General features: G+C 44.2%; 2 protein-coding genes across 8 annotated transcripts in view; one reads left to right on the forward strand and one right to left on the reverse strand.

Moving 5' to 3' along the window:
- Positions 1–8,429, forward strand: part of CSTF3 (cleavage stimulation factor subunit 3) — a 69,577-nt gene extending 61,148 nt beyond the window's left edge. The window contains exons 16-21 of the mRNA XM_025879401.2: positions 2,874–2,943; positions 4,151–4,346; positions 6,656–6,809; positions 7,468–7,562; positions 7,708–7,768; positions 8,227–8,429. Coding sequence (XP_025735186.1) covers positions 2,874–2,943; positions 4,151–4,346; positions 6,656–6,809; positions 7,468–7,562; positions 7,708–7,768; positions 8,227–8,429 — 779 coding nt within the window. The remainder of the gene's footprint in view (positions 1–2,873; positions 2,944–4,150; positions 4,347–6,655; positions 6,810–7,467; positions 7,563–7,707; positions 7,769–8,226) is intronic.
- Positions 7,673–24,846, reverse strand: part of TCP11L1 (t-complex 11 like 1) — a 40,908-nt gene continuing 23,734 nt past the window's right edge. For 4 of the 7 annotated variants that reach the window (XM_073904795.1, XM_025879404.2, XM_073904796.1 and 1 more), the window contains 5 exons: positions 22,977–23,173; positions 19,845–20,026; positions 17,980–18,152; positions 14,440–14,619; positions 7,673–8,484 (listed from right to left, as the gene is read on the reverse strand). In XM_073904795.1, coding sequence (XP_073760896.1) covers positions 8,396–8,484; positions 14,440–14,619; positions 17,980–18,152; positions 19,845–20,026; positions 22,977–23,173 — 821 coding nt within the window. In that variant the 3' untranslated portion in view covers positions 7,673–8,395. Of the gene's footprint in view, positions 8,485–10,634; positions 12,801–12,980; positions 14,620–17,979; positions 18,153–19,844; positions 20,027–22,976; positions 23,174–24,846 lie in introns of those variants that run through there. The other 3 variants (XM_025879406.2, XM_073904797.1, XM_025879405.2) reach the window with 3 other exon arrangements.

The raw sequence follows: 24,846 nt of genomic DNA on the forward strand, positions 1-24,846 counted from the left end.
TTTATTCATGAGAGTCAGAGAGAGAGAGAGAGAGAGGCAGAGGGAGAAGCCCCCTCAGTGGGAAGCCTGCTTCTCCCTCAGCAGGGAGCCTGATGTGGGACTCGATCCCAGGACCCCGGGATCATGACCTGAGCCGAAGGCAGACGCTCAACCATCTGAGCCACCCAGGCGCCCCCTGAATGATATTTTTTAAAAATACAGCATTCTTTATACCTATATAGTAGAAAAAACTTAAATACGATTTTATATTTTAGCTTAATGATTCTACACTCTGGAAGAGGACTTAACTCCAAAAAATGAGATAATGGAGCATTGAATTACAAAAAATTTTCTCTTATAGAATTAATGTTCCTTGGGCGCCTGGGTGGCTCAGTTGGTTAAGCGTCTGCCTTCGGCTGAGGTCATGATCCCAGGGTCCTTGGATCGAGCCCCATAATGGGCTCCCTGCTCCGTGGGGAGCCTCCTTCTCCCTCTCTCTCTCTTCCTGTCGCTCCCCCTGCTTGTGCTCTCTCTCGGTCAAATAAAATCTTTAAAAAAAAAAAAGAATGTTCCTTAAAAAAAAAATGTTCTCAACAATTGCAAATTATTTTGATTTTTTTTAGAATAGTTACTAGTGTATGTTATTCCAAAAATGCAGATATCTGATATCAGCCTTGTCTTCCAAAAATCAGTGTTTACATAGTTCTTTCATTTGTTCATCCATCTACCCATCTTTTCATTTATTCAGTACCTTCGGTTACTAGAGTCTGGGAATATGAAGGTGAATAGGACTCCATTCCTATTCTCAGAGCATTCTTATGGGGGAATCAGATGTGTAAACGTAACCGCATCATCTTTTGGTGCTTAATTGTAGCATAAATTCTGGGGTTAGGTATATAATCTTGTTTCCCATTTCTCATCTGCAGTATGGTCATAAGAATGCCTCTCATAGGATTGTTGAGGATTAGATGAATTTTTGCATGGGTTTGACTTACACATGGAATGTGGTATGCATGTTGTAAATGTTATTACTTAGGATGGTGGTGACAATCATGAAAAAAATGTGCTACTATAACAGAGCCTGAATGAGCTACTTTGGAAGCACAGAGAAGAGAGTACAATTTAAGTTCTAGAGCTGTGCTGTGCGGTTGTGATAGCCACTAGACCACTAAGAATTGAGCCCCTGAAATGGGGCTAGGCCAAAATGAGATGTGGTGTAAGTGTAAAATACATACCAGATTTCAAAGAGTCAGTACAAAAAATAAAAAAGGTAAAAAAAAGTAAAATACCTTAATTTTCATCTAATTACATGCCAAAATAACTTAGATATCTTGGGTTAAATAAAATATATTAAAATTAATTTCACCCTGTTTTTACTCTTAAATGTGGCTAGCAGAAAATTTAAATTATATATGTAGCTTGCACTATATGTCTGTTGGACAGTGCTGTTCTAGAGGCAACATGAGATGGGTCTTGAAGGATGAACAGTAGTTAGCCAGGAAAAGATAGAGGAAAATGCATTATTCCAGGTAGAGAAGGTGGCATGTAAAGCAGTGGGAAAGTTATGTGGAATGGTAGAAAGTGTGTATGGAGCAAAGCCTGGGTTAAAACAAAAAGAATAAAATACAAGATTTACTTATTTTTTAAAGTATGGTATGTTAAGTTTAAGATGAAAGCCTTGAATATGGTGCCATCTTCTTAGGTTCAACACATTTAATCTCTTGGTTTTACTTTGTGTATGAACATGTAGTAAACACTGAATAACTACCCTGAGGCAATAAAAACCAAGACTCTGCTGGATTTTTTAAAAAACAACTTTATTGAGGTATAGTTTATATACCATAAATGCCCCCATTTAAAATATCCAGTTCAATGATTGTTAGTAAATGTATTGCAGGATTCTTGAATTTTAATAGATCCCTTAGGAAGAAGTGTTATTTTCCCACTTCCAGCTACAGAGGACCTCCCAATACTTAAATTTTAATTGTACCTATACAAGAATTTAAAGTAGTTATATAGAGAGTAGTCCTAGTGCTGCAAAATAAGAAAATCACCTATATATAAATTTGAGCTTGCCATCCATCACATTCCAGGTATCTAAAAAATATCAATCGTGACACAATGGAAGCAGATATATAATTTTTATTATATTTAAAAGGTCAGTGGGGGGCGCCTGGGTGGCTCAGTCGGTTAAGAGGCTGCCTTCAGCTCAGGCCATGATCCCGGGGTCCTGGGATTGAGCCTCACATAGGGCTCCCTGCTCAGCAGGAGCCTGCTTCTCCCTTTGCCCCTCACCCCGCTCATGCTCTCCTTCTCTCTCAAATAAATAAATAAAATCTTAAAAAAAAAAAAATCAAAAAGGCCAGTGGATACCTCGCTCAGATATCACAGTTATAAATGGCCTGACATAAATGCAGTATATGCAGGAGGAGGGCTGAACTACAGGTAAAAAGACCTGGCTTCTAGTTCCTGCTGTTACTCAATAACAGTGAGCCAGATCAACTCAATAATTTTTTGTTTGGTTTTATTGTTGTTGTTGTTTTGGGTTATTTAAGATTTTGTCAGAGAGATCGAAAGAGCACAAGCAGGGGGAGCAGCAGAGGGAGAGGGAGAAGCAGGCTCTCCGTGGAGCAGGGAGCCCGACATGGGGCCTGATCCCAGGACCCTGGGATCATGACCTGAGCCCAAGGCAGACGCTTAATGGACTGGTCCACACAGGCATCCCCAACTCAATTGTTTTGAATCCCAGGTTAACTCATCTATAAAAACTAGGGAAATAGTTACCTTTTTGCAGAGGATTTTTCTGAGAATTAAACGAGATGATGCATGTGTAAATACACGGTTGATTGTAAAATGTAATTTTTCAATATTTAAAATCTTTTTATATATCCTAGAGGACAATAATACCCGAGTTTTGTTTGAACGAGTCTTAACCTCTGGAAGCCTTCCTCCTGAGAAGTCTGGGTAAGCTGTTGGGAAAACTTGTTGGTTAGGTTCCGATGGCAGCTTTAACACTTGAATTGTGATCTGTGGATGAACGTTTGTTTATAAGTTTCAGGAGAAATTTCCCTTCTCTCTTGAAGCTTAATTTACAAATACCTGCCTGTTTAAAATTTTTAAAAAGAATGTATACTGAGAATTGTTTTGAGAGATGTGTTAGCCATTTATTGTTAAATATTTCAATATATCTTCCTAGTTTACCATGCCCTAGAAATTGATATGAACAAATACAAGTTCTGAAAGGTTTACCTTACTCGAGGGCAAAAACTCTTAAATATTGAAAGTTTGTTTGACAAATTATATCCCTGGTTTATGCTTTTGACTGTCAGTTTTATCAAACAAAGGAACATGGTATAGTGGTAGAGTGGAAATAGTAAGGTTTTGGAGTCTTGGGTTCAATTTCCAGCTCAGCTGATTAGATTATACCCTGGATACATTTCATAACCTTCCCAAACCTTATCTCATCGACTAATAGTAATATCTGCCAATGTAGGCTTTTTGTGATAGTCCTATTCCTGGTATGCAGTAGGCATTCTGTGTGTTACTTTAATACAAAGGTGTTTAGTGACATTTAAGTAGAGTCTCAGAGAATTAATTTTGGCTGTTACAACAGTTCTTAGGCACAAATATGTCCCAAATAATCCATGTTAATAAGAAAAAAAAATCATGTTAGGTTTTAGAATATATTTTTATTCATACATTGAGTGAAGAATGTATTCTACATAATAATTCATGCCCCTAAACAAAATGGTGAAGCCACATTATTAAGGAGAAACTGGACGTCTGGGTATGTTCCTTTTCAGCTCTTTCACCTAGAGTTTACCTGTCTCTTAACACAAGGGGATAGGAAGATGTGCTAAATAAATAAAATCTCAAAAAGAGGCGTAAATACACAGGAGTGCAGGTTGAAGTATTAGATCTATAACTTACTTTCAAATACTTAAGCAAAAGCAAGATGAGGCAAATATGGCAAAATATTAACAATGATTAAATCTAGGTAATGATGATGATCTATAGGTATTTGTTACTCTCCTGTAGTTTGGAAATCTTAATTAAAAAAAGAGCTTTTTCTAACTAAAAAAGGGGAGGAGGGAACTTCAGGCTTTTTTTTTGTAAATGTACTCCCTCTTCCAAACCCAGAATAATTAAGTACTGATTGTATTTATTACAGAGAAATCTGGGCCCGATTTCTAGCTTTCGAAAGTAACATTGGTGATCTAGCTAGCATACTCAAAGTGGAGAAAAGACGGTTTACAGCATTCAAAGAAGAGTATGAAGGCAAAGAAACAGCTCTATTGGTGGACAGATATAAGTTCATGGACTTATATCCTTGCTCGGCAAGTGAACTAAAAGCGCTTGGTTATAAGGTATGTACTTAGGATCAAGAGGTGTGTAGTGTCCCTACTTTTCCTGTGTTTTAGAATAGTTTATGGATACACATCCCTCTAAAGCAAATTCTGAAATAGAAATTAGTTTTAGAATAGATTTTCAGAAAACAGGAAAAAAGTTCAGGGATTTTCCTTGTTTATGTAACATTGAGTATCAAAAGTACTGAACAAAATGAGAGAGATTTAACACTTTCAGCCTTCCCCTGAAATTGCCAATGCCCTGTATCTTGTCTGGTGGGCACATGAAGGAAGAAAAAATGTAATTTTAGGTATTACGTTTTTTCTAATAGTTCTTAAAACTCATGAACGTGTTTTGACAGATCTTAAACCAAATGTAGCTCCTGTAGGTATAATGAAGAAACCTCACAGCTTGTTAAGCAGTCCATAAAGTTCCTGAAGGGATTTGTATCTTAACACAGTACTTCAGGGGGCTCTTGAGGAAATGAGCTTATCTGGGAATGGAACTCCTCTATATAGACAACTGTATCCTAAGAAATCTGGCCCCTGAACCTGTTCAGGCCAGGGGGAAAGATTAATGTTCATGCAGCTCCAGAAATAGCCCTTGCTGAGAAAAACATTGTTCTATCATTTCTTGATTTTTTTTTTCCTGTGTCATGAAAACAAAGACCAAGATAGAAATCCAAAGGGAAGCGATACCCACAAGATCCTAGATTGGGTCCCTTTAAGCCAACCAGCATTAGGATGCTCTTGACCATCATTCTCTTCAGCAGTGTCTTTGGGCCTGCGTCTTGCTGGTCTGGTGTGTGAACCAAATTTACATGTTTGGAGAAAATGACCCATAATTGAGCTTCAGACCTTTTCGCTGATGGAAGCCCCAGTTCCATGCCAGTCCCATCTTCCTATTCTGTAACTAGGGGTGACTGCTCAGGGGTCAGAAAGGTCAGCTTCTAGTTTAACTTCTCAAGGAAAAGCAAAAGATCTTTAAGACCACTATGTGAAGTTAGCAAGGACTATTTCAACTTCGTCAAGATGAAAATGGAAATTAATGAAAATAGAGCTCTTACTATTTCCAAGTTGAACTATTTTTTTTTAAGATTTATTTATTTATTTGAGAGAGAGAGAGAGAGCACATGAGAGGGGGGAGGGTCAGAGGGAGAAGCAGACTCCCTGCTGAGTAGGGAGCCTGATGCGGGACTCGATCCCGGGACTCCAGGATCATGACCTGAGCCAAAGGCAGTCGCTTAACCAACTGAGCCACCCAGACACCCAAGTTGAACTAGTTCTTCAATATGAATTCTCCATCTTCTATTTCTATTTCAACTCTTTCATTTTGGGGGAGAAGGATTAAATATACTCCCATGTGTACATAATGTGATAAGGGAAGAGAAAAAAGCCATTCCCAATGGGCCTACTCACTGAGATTTGCCACCAACTGCATATGAGCAAATTTTGAGAAAGTGAAATGTTCTTCTATGTCGATGATGGCAAAGGGGGCTCTTTTGGTTCCGGACAGGCAGGCTGACACCAGCACCTGCAGCACAAGAACTTCTCTGGGGCGGGGCCCCGTTAATAGGTGGCCATATTGTCTCTTTTGACCGGTCTTGGAGAACTGTTCTCAGCCCTGGTGGGTCACTGCTGATAAACTAAAAAGAGAATGGTGGGTGGGTTTGTGGTCAGAGGCTGGTGCTTCCAGTCCTTTCTCTACTTTTTAGCTCTATGACCTTGGAAATATGAGAACCTTTTCGAGCTTCAGTTCCTTCTATAAAATGGAGAGGTTACTATTTGCCTCATCAAAGAGGGAATAAATGGTGAAAACTGGACAAAGGGTGGCTGCTCAATATAGATCCTTTCTTCCCTGTAACTATGTTGGGGATAATTTTTTATTTCATTAACAAAATTGTATTAAAGTGATTATTTTAGTTTTCATGAAGTAGGGCTTCACTTAAATTGATATTGTTCTAGTGGAAGGGAAGGGTCAGAAAAATATCTAAAATTGTAGATTTTCTCACAAATTGCCCCACTCACTACCTGGTGCCCAGTCAGGTGTTTATTCAAAAAAGCCTGCAAATGTCCTACCCAGCAGCACTGAGTCAAACAATTCCTGCAGGGTTAGGGTAAGGTTATGAAACACCACATCTCCAGAGCCTTGGTAGCTTTCCTTGTTGAGTGTTTAACAGTATTTACCGTCACATTCTAACTTATCCCTCTCAGTTCTCTGTCTGTGGTTTTAACCCAGTTATTCAGTGTATCCTCAAGATTGTAGAATTGCACAATTATACTTCAAGTCCCTTTTTCAGGTTTAGGATTCTTCTCTTCTGCATTTTCAGGATGTCTCCCGTGCTAAGCTAGCAGCTATAATTCCAGACCCAGTTGTAGCTCCTTCTATAGTGCCTGTTCTGAAAGATGAAGTGGATAGAAAACCAGAATACCCTAAACCAGACACTCAGCAGATGATTCCATTTCAGCCACGACATTTAGCACGTAAGCCATGACTTTAGATCCAGTACTGAGACCTCTGTTTGTTGATTTAAATCCAGAGGTGGGGGGGAGTGATGTGACCTTTCCCTTGCAGGTTAATTATTAGACTCAGGGTCACTATGACAAGTGACTTGGCTGTAATCTTTGAAGCAAGAGGAGTTAAGGATGTCTTTAAAAACAAAAATACCCTTAACGATCCAGATTCTAGTAACCCGTTTGGGCAGAAATGCTGCTCCATACAAATTACCTGTACAACTGGACACTCACTTCGGTGACGCTGTTTGGTATTATTTACACTTACTAATGGGTAGCGGCCCTTCTAGATCCTATTTGAACAAGGCCCTTATGATTAAACATGCTGTTGAGTAACTGACTTTAAAAAGGATTGCCGAACACATGATTTATGAGGCTTAGAAATGGTGTTTGACAAAAACTGAAGTTCTGCCACTGGGTTGTTTACTTTTCTGCCTCCCAGCGGCCATGGGGGTGAGACGGGCCTGTCTCCTCCACTTTAGTTGGCCAAACATGTATAGCAGTAAAAGCAAGTTAAAATGTCCAGAACAAAGCAACACTTAGAACTCTCTATATAAACTACTTCTATTTTAGCTCTGTCTAGAAATTCTTCCATCCTGTCTGATCCCCCCTTCTCCTTGTGTCACAGCACCCGGCTTACACCCTGTTCCTGGGGGTGTGTTCCCAGTGCCACCTGCAGCCGTCGTTCTAATGAAACTTCTCCCTCCTCCCATCTGCTTCCAGGTTTGTTTACTCTTATTTTCTTGATAATACTTGCTCTATGGGTTATAATAATCATGCGCTTTTTCGTGTCTCACGGAAAATGTAAAGTAGTACGATTTTAACTTGTCAGATTATTGGAGATTAAAATTTATTTGTGTCAAAATAGGGTCCTTTTGTACAAGTGGATGAACTGATGGAAATTTTCCGAAGATGCAAGATACCAAATAGTAAGTGACGAAAGCCCCGCTTTAGGGCCCAATTCACGTGGTCTCCTAGGCAGGTGATTGTTATTCTTTGCCACTGAAGTTCCCAAATCCAGCTAGCCATCTTGCAGTACAATGAAACCTCAGAGCAGTCAAACCCTCTTTGGTACAGAGAGGCTAGTTCACATTCTAATGCCACTGAGTAAAACATCACAAAAGCGGATCTTTTCTATCATGGGAACACGAACTAGGACACTGGGCTTCTGAAAGTCATTTTAAGAGCCACTTTGATCTTTTCCTTTAATTATGTAGTATCACTCGTGCCCTTCCTTGCTCTGCCAATAGTAGGTTCTGCAGTCAACCACAAAGTGTCCCTAGTAGCGCGTGCAGTCTCTCTCCCCGGGGCGGACTCTGCAGCCCCCCACCCCCCGCCCCAGGCCTCCCCCCACCAACAGTCCTTCCTTTCTGTGTGGTTTGCGCAGCTGTTGAGGAAGCTGTGCGGATCATCACGGGCGGCGCCCCGGAGCTGGCCGTTGAGGGCAACGGCCCAGTGGAGAGCAACGCCGTACTCACCAAGGCGGTCAAGAGGCCCAACGAGGATTCCGATGATGATGAAGAAAAGGGAGCTGTCGTTCCCCCCGTTCATGACATCTACAGAGCGCGGCAGCAGAAGCGAATTCGGTGAAGCGGGCCTTGGCCGGCCTCTGGAAGAAAACTCCTCCAGGATTCCGTTCTTGCCTCTTAAGTCATATGTTTAAAAGAGACAATGCTTTGTTACAAGGTTCTTGGAAACAAAGTTGTATTGTCATTGGTGCCTCTATCATATGGTTCTTGAGAAAAAAACAACCAACCTGTGTGAATTTTAGAACATGGAACAGACCTGTGCTCTAAGCAAAACTAGGTTTTCAAAAATGTGAGAACAGCACAAAATGGCAGAACCACGTTTTGTTCCCTCTTCAAGGGGGTCTTGTATGTGCCGCTTGAAGATTTGTGAGTTTTCAACAGTTTTATTTTAAAAACTGGATGGCTTATGATTGTAAAGCATTTTATCACATTTTCTGAAAAAGTTCTCAGTTTGCTTATGTAGAGTCCTGCCTTATTGTTTGTTTTTATTTATGGCAGAATGTATGGAATCGGTTTTGTAGTTTAAAATTTTAAAACAATCCTTTAAAAAAATAAAAGGATCTCAAAAATGTCATGCCTCCTGCTGCTTCCATTCAGAATTTATTTAAAATAGCTACTTACTTTATTCAGCCAATACCATTTAAAAATAAATGCCAATTCAAAGAAGTCATTTCGTATTTACTCCATGTATACTTACCTACTTGCCCTCTCCTGCTCTCAGTACAAACTGAAAACATATATTGTTCTGAAGGCGATATAAACAGAAACCCACCTTGATGAAAAGTGCCACTGAGCAGCCACTGTGTATTATAAGTGTTCCTACTGCATTTATTTCTAAGATGTTTTTCCCCTGAATGTTATTTGATCTTTAAACACAAAAAGGATTGTTGGGAGAAACCATTTTCTAATGTTCTGCTATAGATATTATATGAATTTTTAGATTTTAACATGATTCTGAGTATTTGATCATTCCTTTTGTAGACACAGTTGATCAAGTAGCATGATGTTAGAAATCTGCACTTTTGGAACTCTAATGTGCAGACACTCACAGCCAGTCCCACTTGTCCAGGAACTCTCCTATATCCGTAGTGCCAGACTCAGAAATTTTCAAAAGGTATCCATATTTTTCCTTCTTATAAAAGCAATGACATTTTCTAGAGAATTCTAGAACCAGGTAAGATGTAAGGACTCTTAAGTCCTTCCTGAACAACATCAGTCAAACTCTAGCCTTTAGCACTGAATTTCAAGAAAGAGGTTTTATCTATGCTGCCACATCTCATAAAGTAAAAGGTTGTAGCTACCTAGTAAATGCAAAACTCAACCACCAAATTTGTACCATTAGAAAAGAATGAAAAATACTTTTGTCAGCATATTAATCTTGGTCAATAATTATGAATTTATTTGGTAATTTTATAACCCTCTATTGGCCTGTGCTTAGCATGTAAAACCAAGCGTTTATACGACAGTAAAAACGTATTTACCATGTTCATAAATTTTTTACATTTCAGTTCCCAAAGCAAACTTCATTAATGTCGGTAGTCCTCTTACCTGACACTCAGCAAATGAAGTTCTATTTATTATTTTTTTAAGTGAAGTTCTATTGAATAAAAAATTCAGAAGTCCTGACAGATCATTTATACGAAGTAACAAAACAGATACCATGTTCCTGGTCTAAGTAAAATCTTACATGTTCAACAAAAGGGTCAGCTTACCAAGCTTTGGGAATAAAAGTCAAGAAAAAATTCATCCATTTTCTAAATTTTCCTCCCTGAGCCCTGACCAGAGTTCTGCTTTTAGCACGACGAAGACAGCACTTCAGAAAGCAGAGGTGGCAGGAATGAAAACGGCAGAAATGAAGGAGCTTCTTCAACTTTGGGGCTGCTCTTGAAGTCAGAAGTTACTCTCACACCCTTCTTGGTGTTTAGTTCAGATAAAATGTAAAAATGGTGAACTGTGACTAGTGCTACTAATTCCAGACACATGTGATTTCAAACCTAAACCAGGCCTACACGAGTCCTGGTTCTTAGGTTCCGAAGGCAATATAAACAGAAACCCCCAGCAGGGCCAGGTGCAACTAAATCCTGCCCGTTTAGGTTCCAGACACTTACTTTCCAGGGCTCTAGCTATTTCGGAAAGGATCAGTGAGCATTTGACAGATTAAAAGAGCTTATTGAGCTTACAGAGTATCTCCTCCGTTCCATGAAGTTGTTTTGAGCACTAGGAACAAAACAGTTACAGAATACAAAATCCAATATAAAGACACAAGTGCAAACATCACTGTGGTTCTTTATTTAGATTATGTTTTCAATGAGATAAGTGCCTTTAAATAGGAGGTTCATAGCCCATCATCTGCTGTCCTTCATTTGTTCACTCATGCATTCAATTGGTTCAAGTAATACCGAGGTGAGGTGGGGAGGAATCCGCGGGGTGGCGGTGGAAGCAGGGAGAGGAGCGAAGGGAAGTCCGCTGCTTTAGTACAGAAGAGATGACAGAAGAAGGTACGCGTCCCAGGACAGGAGGGAACCCTTCCGTGCAGCCTGTGGGATACGCTGGCTGAGGGAGGCTGGGCACAGACACAGGTCTACCTCTATGGGGAGAGGGTTATATGCGCTCCTCCTAGTTATAGTCCTTTCCCATATACAAAGCATTCTAATACCCATTATCAAAGGTAATCCTCACGGCAAGTGTCAATGAGTCGTTTCCCCATTTTACAGATGAAAATGCTGGGGCCCAAGGGACAATGACTGGCCCAATATCGCACAACCAGTGAGAAGGCAAGAGAGGAAGGACTGCCAACCCAGACCGTCCTCTAAGTTGGGAGCTCTGTGCATGATCCTACTGCAGTGTACTTAAGTTACTCAAATGAGACACATCACAGAATGTCAGGGTTGGAAAGCAGTTCAAAGATCAAGTCAAGTCCTTTCATGTTACATGTGCTGGAAATAGGTCCTGATTTGCCCCAGTTAGTATGTAACAGAAATGGGGTCAGAACTCTGGTTTCCTGACAGCTCCCAGTCTTTCCACTCTACCACCCGGCCTCAAAATGAAAATTAATACAATCGATCTACACAGAAACCAGAGCATGCCAAAAGGCACTGGAAATCAAACAGCAAACACCTATTCATTCCCTTTGTAACTCAGCAGGAAAGGTGGTGCGGCAACACCTCTTTATTCCCAGGAATCTTAGGGTTTTAGAGAGATGAACAGAGGCACCTCCACAAAAACAGAACTGCTAAATACTCCATTAATTGTCAGCCAGTGTGTGCACATTATATCCCTGCTATGTCAGACTTATTCATAACTTTTCTTCAGAGAAAAACTCTTAAGCACCTGCCTACTGCACTTAGTCGGTAAGACATCCTTACCTGAAGTATATTTATAGTCGGGCTATATGGTTACATAAACAATCGCATGGTACACCTTTGCTTTAAACGTAATGAGATTTTCAAAAAAATTCTAGGCTGAGAATCCATCCACCCAACCAAGAGCTGACAAAGTAGCAGTTCCTGCTCTGGACATTCATTCATTCGTGAGGCCATCAGATAAATCGATCGAACACACCTGCTATGATGGACCAAACTCTCAAGGCGCTCAGTTCTAGCCACAGTAAAGTACTACCGCCAAATAAACCTAGCACTTCCCTAAAAGACGCTTGTTTCCACAAACCTGTTAGATGGAAAATCATGTCAAATCCAATCAGAATGCATTATATAAAACCAGGTCAATTCTGAAGGATAATTTCTGCTCCAAAGGATACATATCTTGCAGGGAGAGTTGGGGTTGGGGGGAGATTACAAGGAGATGCTCAACAAATATTTCCTGAGTGACTAAATGATTTTTCCTGGCCTCTAGTGATAATCCTATGAGATTCCAAGAAGAAAGTAGCTCACTTATCTTCAAAGAACAACAACACAATTCAGTATGAATATTATGATTCTGAACTTTGCCTCCTTCATTCTTGGCTTTGCCACTTGGAGAACTCCACCAGTGGACACTGGGGGGGGACGGAGTGGGGGCATTAGAGTCTGTGTGGGTCCCTGTAAAATATGCATCAAGATTTCAGATGGTACAAACTTAACTCTGAATTTAGGAACCCACGAGGGGAAAAAAAAAAAAAAGTCAAATCTTGTAAAAAGCTAACCCTTAGAAAAGAAAGCAAAAAAAAGAATTAAAATTTAGGAAGAGTGACTACAGGAAGTGCTGATCCACCCTGTGTATTAGGGGGTAAAGCTCTTCCCCTTCATCCTTGGCAGAGGTGGCACTAAACCCCAAACACTCTCGGAGGCTGAGGCAGGCAAAAGAGTGCTTGGGGGGGGCGGGGGCGGGGGGCTGGAGGCTGAGTCGGTAGAGCATGTGACTCCTGATCCCGGGGTTGTGAGTTCAAGGGCCGTGTTGGGAATGGAGCCGACTTAGAGTGCTCGGGCTTCTCAGCCTGGGGAGCGAGGGGTACCACATGACCAACAAGCACAGCTGCCACAGAGCAACCTTACCTCCAGAAACAATTCCAGAAGTGACCTCCTTTGAAGACACTATAAAAGATGTGATTTTGTGCTTTAAAAGTTCTACTTATTGAACTTTTATTCCCTTCCAATGAAACCAGGGAAGACCTGTCCTTGAGTATAAACTTTAATAATAGGACTTCGGACCACATAATGCAGCATACATTTCTGACTGCAAGTAGAAAATACCATTAGAACACAGTTCGTAGCATGTATTTGGAGAAATCACAGTCCCCCCAACATAAGCGTACCCTCTCCTGAAGTTTGGTACGACTCGATAGTCTACAGAGCGAACATTCCTCCGGTGGGCTGCCACCGTGCCTGCCATCACGCCTGCCTCCTGCCGCACCATAGCCCTCACCGCTTTAAGGGATTCCTTGCATTATTTCGCCTTGTGCTGTTCCCGCACTTTTGGAGTTCACTCCCAACTTCATGGCTCTGCTTCTAATATAATGTCCCTGTCTAAAACACGCATGCATGCCTTTTACTTTTTTTTTTTTTTTTTTTTTTTTTAAACAGAGTGGGTCATCTGTGAGACCCCAGCTACCCTTTCAGCCACAGGATATGTCAGGAATTCTGGTCACTGAAGTTCCTCAAAAAAATACTGCTCTAAAACCAGGGATTTTCTATGACTTCCTTATCCAAAAAATAAGTGAGCTTACACTATACTGTTTTATCTGAAAACACTTAAATCTATTTCTGAAATTCAAATCCAATCAATACATCTGTATATTGTATCAGTGAATTTTTCAGTAAAAACTCCAGACATCTGTCCTTTAAATTACACCAACATATATATTGTTTAAAAAAATATTTCCTCCTTAACTTTCAAAGCTTAAAAGTCAAAGAATTTCCTTTCTCTAGATCCCAGAAGTCGTAACTGCTATCATCCAGACTCAGGAATGATTCTGTATAAAAGAATAAGCTTTTTAAAATCAATTAACTCCCCTCTAGAACAAAAGGACTCTGGCGCTTGGGGGCTCTGGCTAGGCCAGGCAGGGAGAAAGCAATCACCGGGGTGGGGGGAGGCCGTAAGACTAGGGATAGCCCTTCTAACACAAAATAGCTGGAGGGAAGAGTGAGGGCCGGTGCCAGGGAGGGGCATGAGTCTCAACACAGTCATGGCTTGGTCACTCTTTCTTGGGTGGCTGGCAGATCCTCTCGGGTGTCTCAAAGGAAAACTACCCAGATGGTGGAAGAGAGGCCCCAGCCCCCTGGGAAAGACAAGGCAGCTCGAATCAGGACAGAGTCGAGTGGAGACACACGGCAGTCAACTGTTTAAAAGCGGAGTGAGTGCTACCTCAAACTTAAGAGAACAAGAAGCTTCTTGATTTGTAAACTTGCACTCATAAATACAAACCTTCAAACTAGAATTCAGTGCCTTTGTCAACAACTCTTTTCAACAGTGATACACAGTGTTCTTCCTTTTGGAATCAGGGCTGTTACATAGAAATGTACTAAATAGCCATTTTCCAAAGCAACACTAGAGTTGAGAATAGCTATTCTGTATCAAGAGGCTAATACTGCTGCAGCCTAGAGCGCATACGTGTTAGGATCGGACAAGGATCTTACTGAGGATGGCATCGTAGTAGGGACTGAAGACCATCTTGTTATAGTTGACCAGGCGGACAAATTTAATAGCAACTTCTTCCAGCTCTTTCTGAACTGGACCCAATCCCCCAGGGACCGTGGGCAATGGCTTCTGATGCCCTGAGGCAAGGTAGCCTTCTAAGAAGATCAGGATTCGGGAATCTGTGATAGAAAAGAAAGCAGTTGGTTGTTTCTTGTTCAGGGTGACTTTGCAAACTTCTGATTTGCTTCAGTTTTTAGCTTAAACATCCCTTTTCCGGGGAAGTCCTCCCTGCCCACCCCCTAGACCAGGTACCTACAGCACTGTGCACTTTGAACATTCAGCCCATTTAGAACACTTCCTCTCCCGCTCTAGATGGTTAGTTTCACGAGGGTAGAAGCACGCTTATCCTGTTCCTCATCCCCCCACCCCCCTGCCAGCACTCAGCCCATGGCCTGGCAGGAGACCTGGCCCCAGGAGAAGCTCAAAATACATTTGGAAAGGAAGAATAAATGCGTGAATCAATACAAGGAGACTGAAGTGTTGACAGGTTCTGCTCTGAGGAGAAAGACACACTGAGACCACCATGAACCATTGCTGAAGAGCACATAAAAAATGGGGCCCGGGGGGAGGGCAGGTGGGGGGTAAAGCAGGAATTATAAGTTCAGAAATGGAAAAAAAAAGATTCTAGCATTGTGGGTCTGTGAGCTTTTCCCACCAAGCCCACATGTAAGCAGTGTGAACGTCCTTCTTTAACGCTTCCACGGAGGTATGGCCACCTGCCAACTTGTACTACTCTGAGGAGTAATTTACGTTGTTGCTTTTTAAGCCATTCCTCTCTAGGACGCTTCTGCATGGTCATCAACCCTCACAGATTTTCTTACAAAAGCAATAGGGGCATTTATAGTCACCAAGTTCTTCCAAACTGCACGCCTGTGGGACCCTCTCAGGAGCAAATGACCTACACCCTTCAGACCCCAATACACAGTGACAAAGCAACTGCTGACCAGATGGGTCCCATCACCCCTGTTGCCAAGTTAGTTTGGTTTTCTAAGGTTCTCAGAACTGGAAGCCCCACACGGAACTGGAGATCCTTGGATCATTCCTACCCCAGGGCTGGTTTTTAGCTCCAGGTCTGTGACCACCTGTTACTCAGCACCCAACATGGCAGGACGCGGAGCAGCTTGTTAGCCGGTGGTTTATTTACGGCACATTCCTGCAACTCTACCAAAGTCACTAATATTAATCTTGATGGTCCTTCTATCTGCAAGAGGCTCCTCCTGAGTGACACACAGACAACAGACATTGTGACCGATGCAGGGCTGGGATGAAGTCATTTTGAAAAAACCGTCGATCCCTGTAACTTTTTCCATCAAATATTACTTAAGGATAAAAAGGAAGTCATAGTGTTAGAAGCTGGCTCACGTCACTGGTTCAGCCTCTACTCCAACCTGAAATCTGATAACCACAGGTCATTCAGCTTTTGCTTGAAGCCTGCTAACTATTCATTATTTCTATGTTGAACACCTATTTAGTTTCATAAAGAAACTAAAGAATGACTTCAAAATTAATTACACTAAAGAGAAATAGAGGAGTTTTAAAAATTAGATGAAAAAATGTTTTAAAGATTTGAGAGAGCAAGCGAGTGAGCAAGTCCAAGTTGCGGGGGAGACGCAGAGGGAGAGGAGAGACAGAATCTCAAGCAGACTCCCTGTTAAGCATGGGGCCCACCTCCGGGCTCAATGTCACAACCTTGAGATCAGGGCCTGAGCTGAAATCAACAGTTGGACGCTTAACCAACTGAGCCACCCAGGAGCCCCTAGATGAAAAAAATTTTTTAAAGATTTTATTTTTAAGTAATCTCTATACTCAACATGGGGCTTGAACTTACAACCCTGAGATCAAGAGTCACGTGCTCTGACTGAGCCAGCCAGGTGCCCCCAAATTAGATGACCACTGTATTCCTCGATCAACCAGCAACAGCAAACAGAATGTTCCACAGTGCTATGGCTGGGATGAGGAAGAGTAACAGCTAACACAGTAATCTTTTTAATAACAGCTCCTCTCTAGCAAGTACTTGTGATGGGCTACGGATATTCTGGTAAGCACTTTATGGACCTCATGCCCTGTGGTCTTCCCAGCAACTGTATAGGGTTGTTGGTATTATCCCTTTTATGATTTTTTTAAGATTTTATTTATTTGACAGTGAGAGAGGGAACACAAGCAGGGGGAGTGGGAGAGGGAGAAGCTGGCTTCCCGCGGAGCAGGGAGCCCGATGAGGGGCTCGATCCCAGGACCCTGGGATCATGACCTGAGCCAAAGGCAGAGGCTTAACGACTGAGGCACCCAGGCACCCCGGTTTATCCCTTTTAGAGATGAGGAACCTGGAGCATCCGGTCACCTGCTCAAGCCACACAGCAGGTGCTCGTGAAGAAAACCCCCGGCTCCTCCTTCATTCTCACCACACATCCCAAACACGCCAGCAACAGATGTGGGCGAGGGCAGGGGCTTCCCACACCAAGCGATTCTCTGCAACACCAGTGGGGTGTCCTACTATTGTACTCCATTCTGATACTACCTGGAGGGAGTTTCACATCCCACAGGCCAGGGGCTCAGTCGCACGAGGCTGCCCCCCCACCTCCATTTCAGACGCCAACTGCAAGCAGTAGGTCCCCAGGATGCCTCCAGCTTCCGTCTGACTTGGCTACAAACTGGAGGGTCCCATGACCTCCTCTCCCCTGGATTTTGATTATTGGCTAGAACAGCTCATAGAACTCAGGGAAACACTTATGTTTACTAGCTTATTACATACTAAAGGATTTAGATACAGATGAAAAACAGAACAAAAGACATATAGGGTGAGGTCTGGGAGAGTCCTGAGGGCAGGAGCTTTTGTGGAGTTGGGGTCCATCACCCTCCCATTACACGGATAACCCAGAAGCTCCCGGAACCCTGTACTTCTGGGATATTTATGGCAGCTTCATCACAGGCATTTCCAGCCCCTCTCGCCTTTCTTGGAGGGTGGGGGCGGGGCGGGGGAGCTGAAGACTCCGGGCTTCTAAGCACGGCCTGGTCTTTCAGAGCCCACCCAGAGTTGCCTCATTAGAACCAAAGACACTCCTGTCACCCAGGAAATTCCAAAGGATTTAAGAGCTCTGTGTCAGGATCCAGGTCAAAGACCAATCTCAGAACAAAAGATGCGCTTAGTGCTCTTATCACTTAGGAAATAACAAGAATTTTAGGAGCCCTGTGCTAGAACGGGGGCAGAGACCAATGCTTATATTTTCTATTACCTCACAGTGCTGGAGCAGGGTTCTGAACAAAGCCTCTGATTCCAAAGTCAGAGCCCTCAGAACAATGACAGCTGCCTGGTCACTTGTCCAGACCTTTGGGTCACGCTCATTGGTGGTGATTACTCACTCTTTCCTCACTCATCAGCACTCAGAACCTATCAGAGCCTTCTAGATTTCTTCAGAGGGGCCGGTCTGCCAGCCCCTCCAAGGGCACATCCCTGCTGCCCATCTTTTCCCCCCAAAACGTACCCATGATCCTGCGGATGGGGTCGTCAGGACTGGCCACAGACTGGATCTGGCCCTTGAGCACAGCCTCCTTTTCCGTGGAGAATGCGGTGAGCCCACACAGGGCAAGGCAGCTGCTCACCTCCAGGCAGACTTTCTCCCCAATGGTAGTCAGGGCGTCCTTCAGATGGAAGGAGCTGGAGTACAGAAGGGAAAGGAGAAGGCAGGGAAGAGAGAGCCCGTAAGCAAAGTGCACATCCACCAAGCTCGAGCCAAGTTACAAGCCCAAGCCCTGATAAGGGTCACAATCTGAGTCAGATCGTAGACTGACATGTTCAAAGAGAAAGTCTAGGACTCTCTTCCCTGCCCCCAACCTTCCAGGCTGTGGACACCTGACTTAGGAGTCTCTCTCTTTCTCTCTCTCTCTGCTAGAAAGGACAATGGGAAGGGAAGCGCTCTGACTATACCAGCGCTAACAACCCCAAACCCAACTTCTTGCTAGCATCTGTGTGCTGAAATAAGCCTGAAATCTTGAATGCCACTGAGTAATTCGCACGAACCCAGAATCAGGGAGCTGCGGGACGGGAGTGGGAGAGAAACTTCTCCCTGGATACCCTTCTGTCCCTTTCGATTTGTGAAACATGGGAATGTATTAACTACTTTAAAAGAATTAATAACACTGAACTCCCAAAGTTAAAAAAAATGAGCACCTTGATTTTCCAGAGCCCTTGGGCTCTCCTGGAGTATTAGTGAGGAGCCCTCCTGCTGGTGGGTTTCCTATAAGGCCTTTGTTCTGGGCCTAACCCCTTTGTACAGCAGGAGTCGTGAGAGCAAATGTGCAAGCCCTGGGACTCCCTGCTGGTACCAACTCTGTGCCAACCCGAGAGCCAGGGTGGGTACCGCAGCAGAGGGTGGGACCCCCCCCTAAGGAAGCACCAGACGGGGCCCCTCACCGAGAGCTTTAAGCAGTAGACAACCAGGTCTGCTTGGGAGGGGGCGGGGGGGGACCTCGGTGACTGTCCAGGGCTACCCCCGTGCCAGGGCCTCAGCTCAGCAATCCCCTCCCGGCCTAACCCAGCATGTGCACACACCCCTCACCACACCAAGCACGGGCATGCTTTGTGCGAACTTGGCAGGAAAATGCCTCCGTTTCGTAAGAATGAGAATGTCTGGGGACATTCTCTTCCAGGAATCCTCTGACCTGGGCCTTGTCAGAGGCCATGTTTACTTCTAACCAGTAAAGAATATCCTGTAGGCTGGGAACCACATGGACCCGAGCGGACATCTCCGCAGGAGCAGACATAGCCGCCGCCCCGCACAGGGGTGGCTTCGTGCTGCCCGATGAACTGAGGCATTTACACGCAGGACGAGGGGCCGTGAGGAGTGGGCAAGGGCACAAAACTGCTCACAGCCCAGCGACTTGGGCGGACACCACCCACTTCTTAAGAGGACCTTTCCCAGGGCCGTGCCACCCAAACTGTTAGGGGGTTGTGAGAGCATTTCAGTGGGCAGCAACCAGTTTTGTTTTAATGTTATAAGAATTTGTGCTAAGCATGGTTCAGGTTAAGTTTCACTTTGTGAAGTTTTTATTTCAGTTACATGTGTGCTTGAAGTGTGTACTAGGTCACAGCGGAAAATGAATTTCTTATTGGGGGTCCTGGTCCTAAAAATGTGAAAGCCACTCTCCTAGAGCATTGCAGACCCTAGAATCGACTCTAACGCCGTTCGTATGAATCCGAATCAGTTCTGCTGGGGTGGAAAAACCAGGAAGCAAAGTTTCCTCTCAGGTCCTAGAGAGCAGCCCCGGAGCATCCCCACACTGGGAGACTCCCCTGCAGGCTGCTCTCGGCCACCCGCTGCCTCCCATCCGTCCCACAGGGGCCACTTACGGCAGATGCGTATCTGTCAGCAGAACCTTCACGATCATCTTGAGTTTCTCAGCAAAGTCAGCCTGGCTGGAAATTCCTGGGGCTGCCATGCTGAACGTGACCAGCAACACGGCTCCCAGGATGGTGAGCTGCTCCAGCTGGAGCTGGAGCTCTTGGAAGCGAGCCTGGTCCATCAAAACGGTCTGTAATGGAGACAACAGAAATCATCCCTGAGCGGGAGATGCAGGCTGGCCAGCAGGAGGCAGTGGGGTCACAGGCCCACACGTGGCTCCACAGATGCCCTCAGAATCTTCTAGTCATTTCAGAGCTGAGGGAGTCATGCGTGAATCATCCTTGCCCCTCAGAGCCCCTTTCTCCTTAGGAAGACTGCTATAGAGCGCACTCACTAAGAACGGGAGGCAGGTGGCCACTGAAACACAGTATAACCTCACGCAAATTTCTTCAACCCTGAGCCCTGTGCAAAACGGATTCCTGCTTCACAGGGCTGGCCATGGATCTAAAGTGGGCTGGCAGAGCCAACACTCAATAACTGGGAGTTCTATCATGAGACAGGAAAAGAGTAATGAGATATGGAGCTAGAGTGACCAACTCATCTCAGTTTGTCCCGGGCTGTCCTGGCTTTAAAACTGGAACTCCCAAGTCCTGTGAACAGCAACCCCCCCGCCCAGTCCAGAGCAAACCAGGCAGCCAAGCACTCCAGCCAGAGCCCAGAGGGAAGGAGGGGAGAAGCTGCTTGAAGGGAGAGCCTACGTGATTCACCTTGTTGTCCCCCTCACTAGCACAAAGGAGGCCCTCAAGAATCGGTGAGTGAATAAAGAAAACAAAAAAGAAACAGTAAGTAGAAAAAAGGAGGAATGACAGAAAACAATCCAAAGCCACCCTGAAAGCAGTTGAGTGGATTTCCCTGACTGCATCCCCCATGCTAGACACCCGTGCATCCTACTAGGCTAAAGTGCCCTGCGTGGGATGAGGGAAAGAACACTGGAAGGGCTGATGAATACACCTTCCGATAGGAGTTTTTATAGGTGAACCAAATAAATGTCTTGCTATAAGAGACTGACACACCAAATCAAGACATTAACAATTTAGGGTCTTAGCCTAGAATTCTTCTCAAGCAGAAATGCTTCCACAGACCCAGCCTCTTCCTTGACTTCACTTGGTGACACAGCAGCATCCCAGCTTTGTGCAGGACTTGGGTTTAGGATACAAAAGATTTCCAACCATCAATCCTCAGGGTAGATATTGGTATCCAGTGAAAAACACCATCTTCCCCACAGCGGTATTTTTAAAAGAAATGTCAGGCTGCGAACTGCCCTCCGGAAGAGAACGTGCCACTATTCGGAATGGAGCCTCCCCTACCTGCTCAATACAACACCCTCTTTAGAGCCTCCTTTGGTGCGAAAGAAGGAACTCAGTGGCAAGAGTGAAGCCTTAGGCTTACAGCGTCTTGAAAGGAAAAATAGGAACTTAGAGGAGAAAGATTTAGAGAAGTAGCAGTTTCTGAGGCTAGAGATAAAAAGCCTGAGTGCCCTCAGAAATGAGGGAGTCTACACACTAAACCAGCAGGTTACAGACAAAATGGGGGAAATCCTTGCCAGTCTTCTTAAAGGACCACTGCAGTTAGAATTATTTATTGTGAAAAACTTTTATTTATTTATGCTCCACGTGGAACGGGAAGCAGTATTTTTTAGATAAAACTGAAAAGCAACATCACTGTTATGGTTGTAATCAGGTTGTGTAAAAACAGGAGAGCGACTCAGCAGTACACACTGGGAGGCCCACACGCTGCTGGGGGACGGGAAAGGGAGGTGGCTGCTCAGGAAAACAGCCTGGCAGTTCCTCCAAGGGAAACCGAGTCACCGCATAACCCAGCAATTCTCAGCCTAGGTATTCACCCAAGAGAACTGCAAACATGTGCCCCCATCAAAACCTGTACACAAACGTTCAGAGCAGCACAATTCACAATAGCCAAAAAGTAGAAGCAACCCAAATGTCTATCAACCGATGAAGGACTCAACAAAATGTGGGACAACCACGAGAATATCGTTCAGCCTTAAAAAGAAAACGCTGACACACACCACCACATGGATGAACCTTGAAGACAATCTGCCGAGTGAAATAAGCCAGACACAAAAGGACAAATACTGTTAAGATTCTATTCAGATGACTCACCTAGAGTCATCAGATCCAGACACACAAAGGAGAATGGTGGTTGCCAGGGGTAAGGGGGAGGGAGGCATGAATTGTGTTTAAAGGTATTTAAAGAGTTTGAATTTGTGAAGATGGAAAAGTTCTGGAGAAGGATGGTGGTGATGGTGGCCCAACCATGAGAAAGTCCTTAACGTCCTGAACTGCACACATAAAGATAGTGAATTTCGGGGCGCCTGGCTGGCTCAGTCAGTGGACTATGCAACTCCTGATCTGGGGGTTGGGAGTTTGAGCCCCACGCTGGGTGTAGCACTTAATTAAAAATTTTTTTAAAGATTTTTTTTTTGTATTTAATTTTGTACTATGCATATTCTAGAGTAAAAAAAATACAACTTAAAAAAAATGAAGTACTGGGGTGCCGGGTGGCTCAGTCGGTTAAGTGTCTGCCTTCAGCTCAGGTCATGATCTCAGGGTCCTGGGATTGAGCCCGAGTTGGGCTCCCTGCTCAGCAGGGAGTCTGCTTCTCCCTCTCTGCAACTCCCCCTGCTTGTGCTGTCAAATGAATAAAATCTTAAAAAAAAAAAATGAAGTACTGATACATGCTACAACCTGGAGGAACATTATGCTTAGTCAAAGAAGCCAGACACAAAAGGCCAATACTGCAGGATCCCATTTATAAGAATTGTCCAGAATAGGCAAATCCATGGAGACAGGAAGTACATTAGTGGCTGCCCAGGAGTATGGGAGGGGGGAAAGGGTAGTGACCGCTAATGGGCACAGGGTCTTTTTTGGGTGATGAAAATGTTTTGAGATTAAATCGTGGTAATGGTCCTCTAACTGTAAATAAACTAAAAACCACTGAATTGTTCAATTTAAAAGGGGAAATTTCCTGGTAAGAGAACTGTATCATCACAAAACTATTATTTTTTAAAAGTTCTGCAGCACAAAAAGAAATGAGCAGTTAGACTGCTCTGGAGCACCTACTTCTGGGAAAGGTCTCTGGAGGTGGTCCCATTTCAGAAGCTTCAGGTATGCATAATTCTGGACAGCCACAGGATTTGGCATGGGACCGTCCCCAGAGCCAGCGGCCCCTCCCCCAGCTGGCAGAGCATTTTTATACTTCTGATTCATAAGGTCATCTGCAGCTTCTTCCAGCCACTGGGTGACAAAGTCCAGGGAATCTGTGAAACACAAGGCTGCAAACATTACTATGACACTCAGGAGGGACGCTTCTTGGAATGACTTTAGGGAAGATCATCCTGAAGGTGTGATATATAGAGAGCACAGACTTTGGAATCAAATAAAACTCAGTTTAAATCACAGTATTGCAAATTACTAGCTAAGAATGATCAGATTCCTAATATAAAGAGATGGATAATACCCCACCTCATAGGCAGTTCCGAGGATTAAACAAGATCGCGAATACAAAGCACATGGCCAGCCTTGCCACCTACAGATGTTCAAAAAAACCACGGTCTTCACTCCCACCCCGACCACGGCAGGAGACAAGGCTGGGGGCTCCAAACACTTCAGCTCAGTGAGATGCAAAACTTCTTGCCCAGGGACAGGTGGAGACATTGGCGAGTTTCCCAGTGTAAAGTATCCTCCACACTGAAAATGAGGCTTTTCCTTGTCTAGATCCGAGTCTCCCATCAAGCTCATTTGCTTTCAGTCTCATGGGAGGGGAGCTCTGCCACCCCCAGGACGTGGCTTCTGCAGCGTCTGGAACAGAAAGTCCCTCTGACAGCTCCTGGAACGTGCTGTGGCTCTGCCGGCGAAGGTCACCTTCAAGCCAAGTGGGCGGCCAAGGACATGGCGGGTGTCCACTCTTCACAGCCGCAGGATGCACCTGTATCAACACACCAGTAACCTTCTGCAGGCGGCACACTCTGTAGCCCAGCAGCTTGTACACGTGAGGAGGAAGGAGGAGCCTGACCGGCTCAACAGCGGTCCTTCACTGGACCTTGGCTGCTGGCACCCGACTCTCACACTAAGGCTCTTCGGCCTGGAAAATGGCCAGCCTGGATGCCTCCTGAGGGGCAGTACAACACTGGTTGAGAAAGTGAACTGGATGGTCAATCATTCTGGTCAAAAATCTCTCAAAATCGATGTCCACATTTGTAAAAAGGGGTTAAAAAAAAATAGTGCGCCTCTCGTAGGCTTATGGTGCGAGGGTTATTCTGATCATGCACCCGCCCTGGGCACACGCCCTGTGTGTGTGCTGGGAACAGCATCCAGTCTTCTCCTGGTACTGTTTCTTCTGCTCTTCTCTTTCTTGACCCCTCCTTCTCTGTCTGTGGCAGGATGGACACCTGCTCCGGGTGCTGCACGAACTATTCTGGGCAGGCGACACCATCTAGCCAGAGACTGCCATTTTCTTCTTTGATCACCCAAGTTAGGGGCTAAATGGAACTCAAAATAAATTGGATCCAGGGGCACCTGGGTGGCTCAGTCAGTTGGTTGACCATCTGCCTTTGGCTCAAGTCATGATCTCAGGGTCCTGGGATCGAGCCCCACATCGGGCTCCCAGCTCCACGGAGAGTCTGCTTCTCCTTCTCCCTCTGCCCTACCCCCTGCTTGTGCTCTCTCTTGCTCTCAAATAGGTAAATAAAATCTTAAATAAAAAAATTGGATCTGAAGGCTATAATTTACCAGGAACATCAGTTGCCGATGCAGAAACTCCCCCGCAAAAAAGCACCCCAGAAATGCAACACAGTTTTGGATTCTATAGTCCTCTCTTCTCCTGCTATCACTGGAGAGGCTTATAAAAATGAGACCTTCTCTGGGTATAAAACCAGGAAGATTTTCTGCATATAGAACGGAGGCAAAGTAAAATTTCTTCATGTACCTCCAA

Source organism: Callorhinus ursinus, unplaced genomic scaffold, assembly GCF_003265705.2.
Source record: "Callorhinus ursinus isolate GAN/ISIS: 27379988/994484 unplaced genomic scaffold, GSC_fseal_2.0 scaffold21, whole genome shotgun sequence".
In the NCBI taxonomy this organism is placed as follows: domain Eukaryota; kingdom Metazoa; phylum Chordata; class Mammalia; order Carnivora; family Otariidae; genus Callorhinus; species Callorhinus ursinus.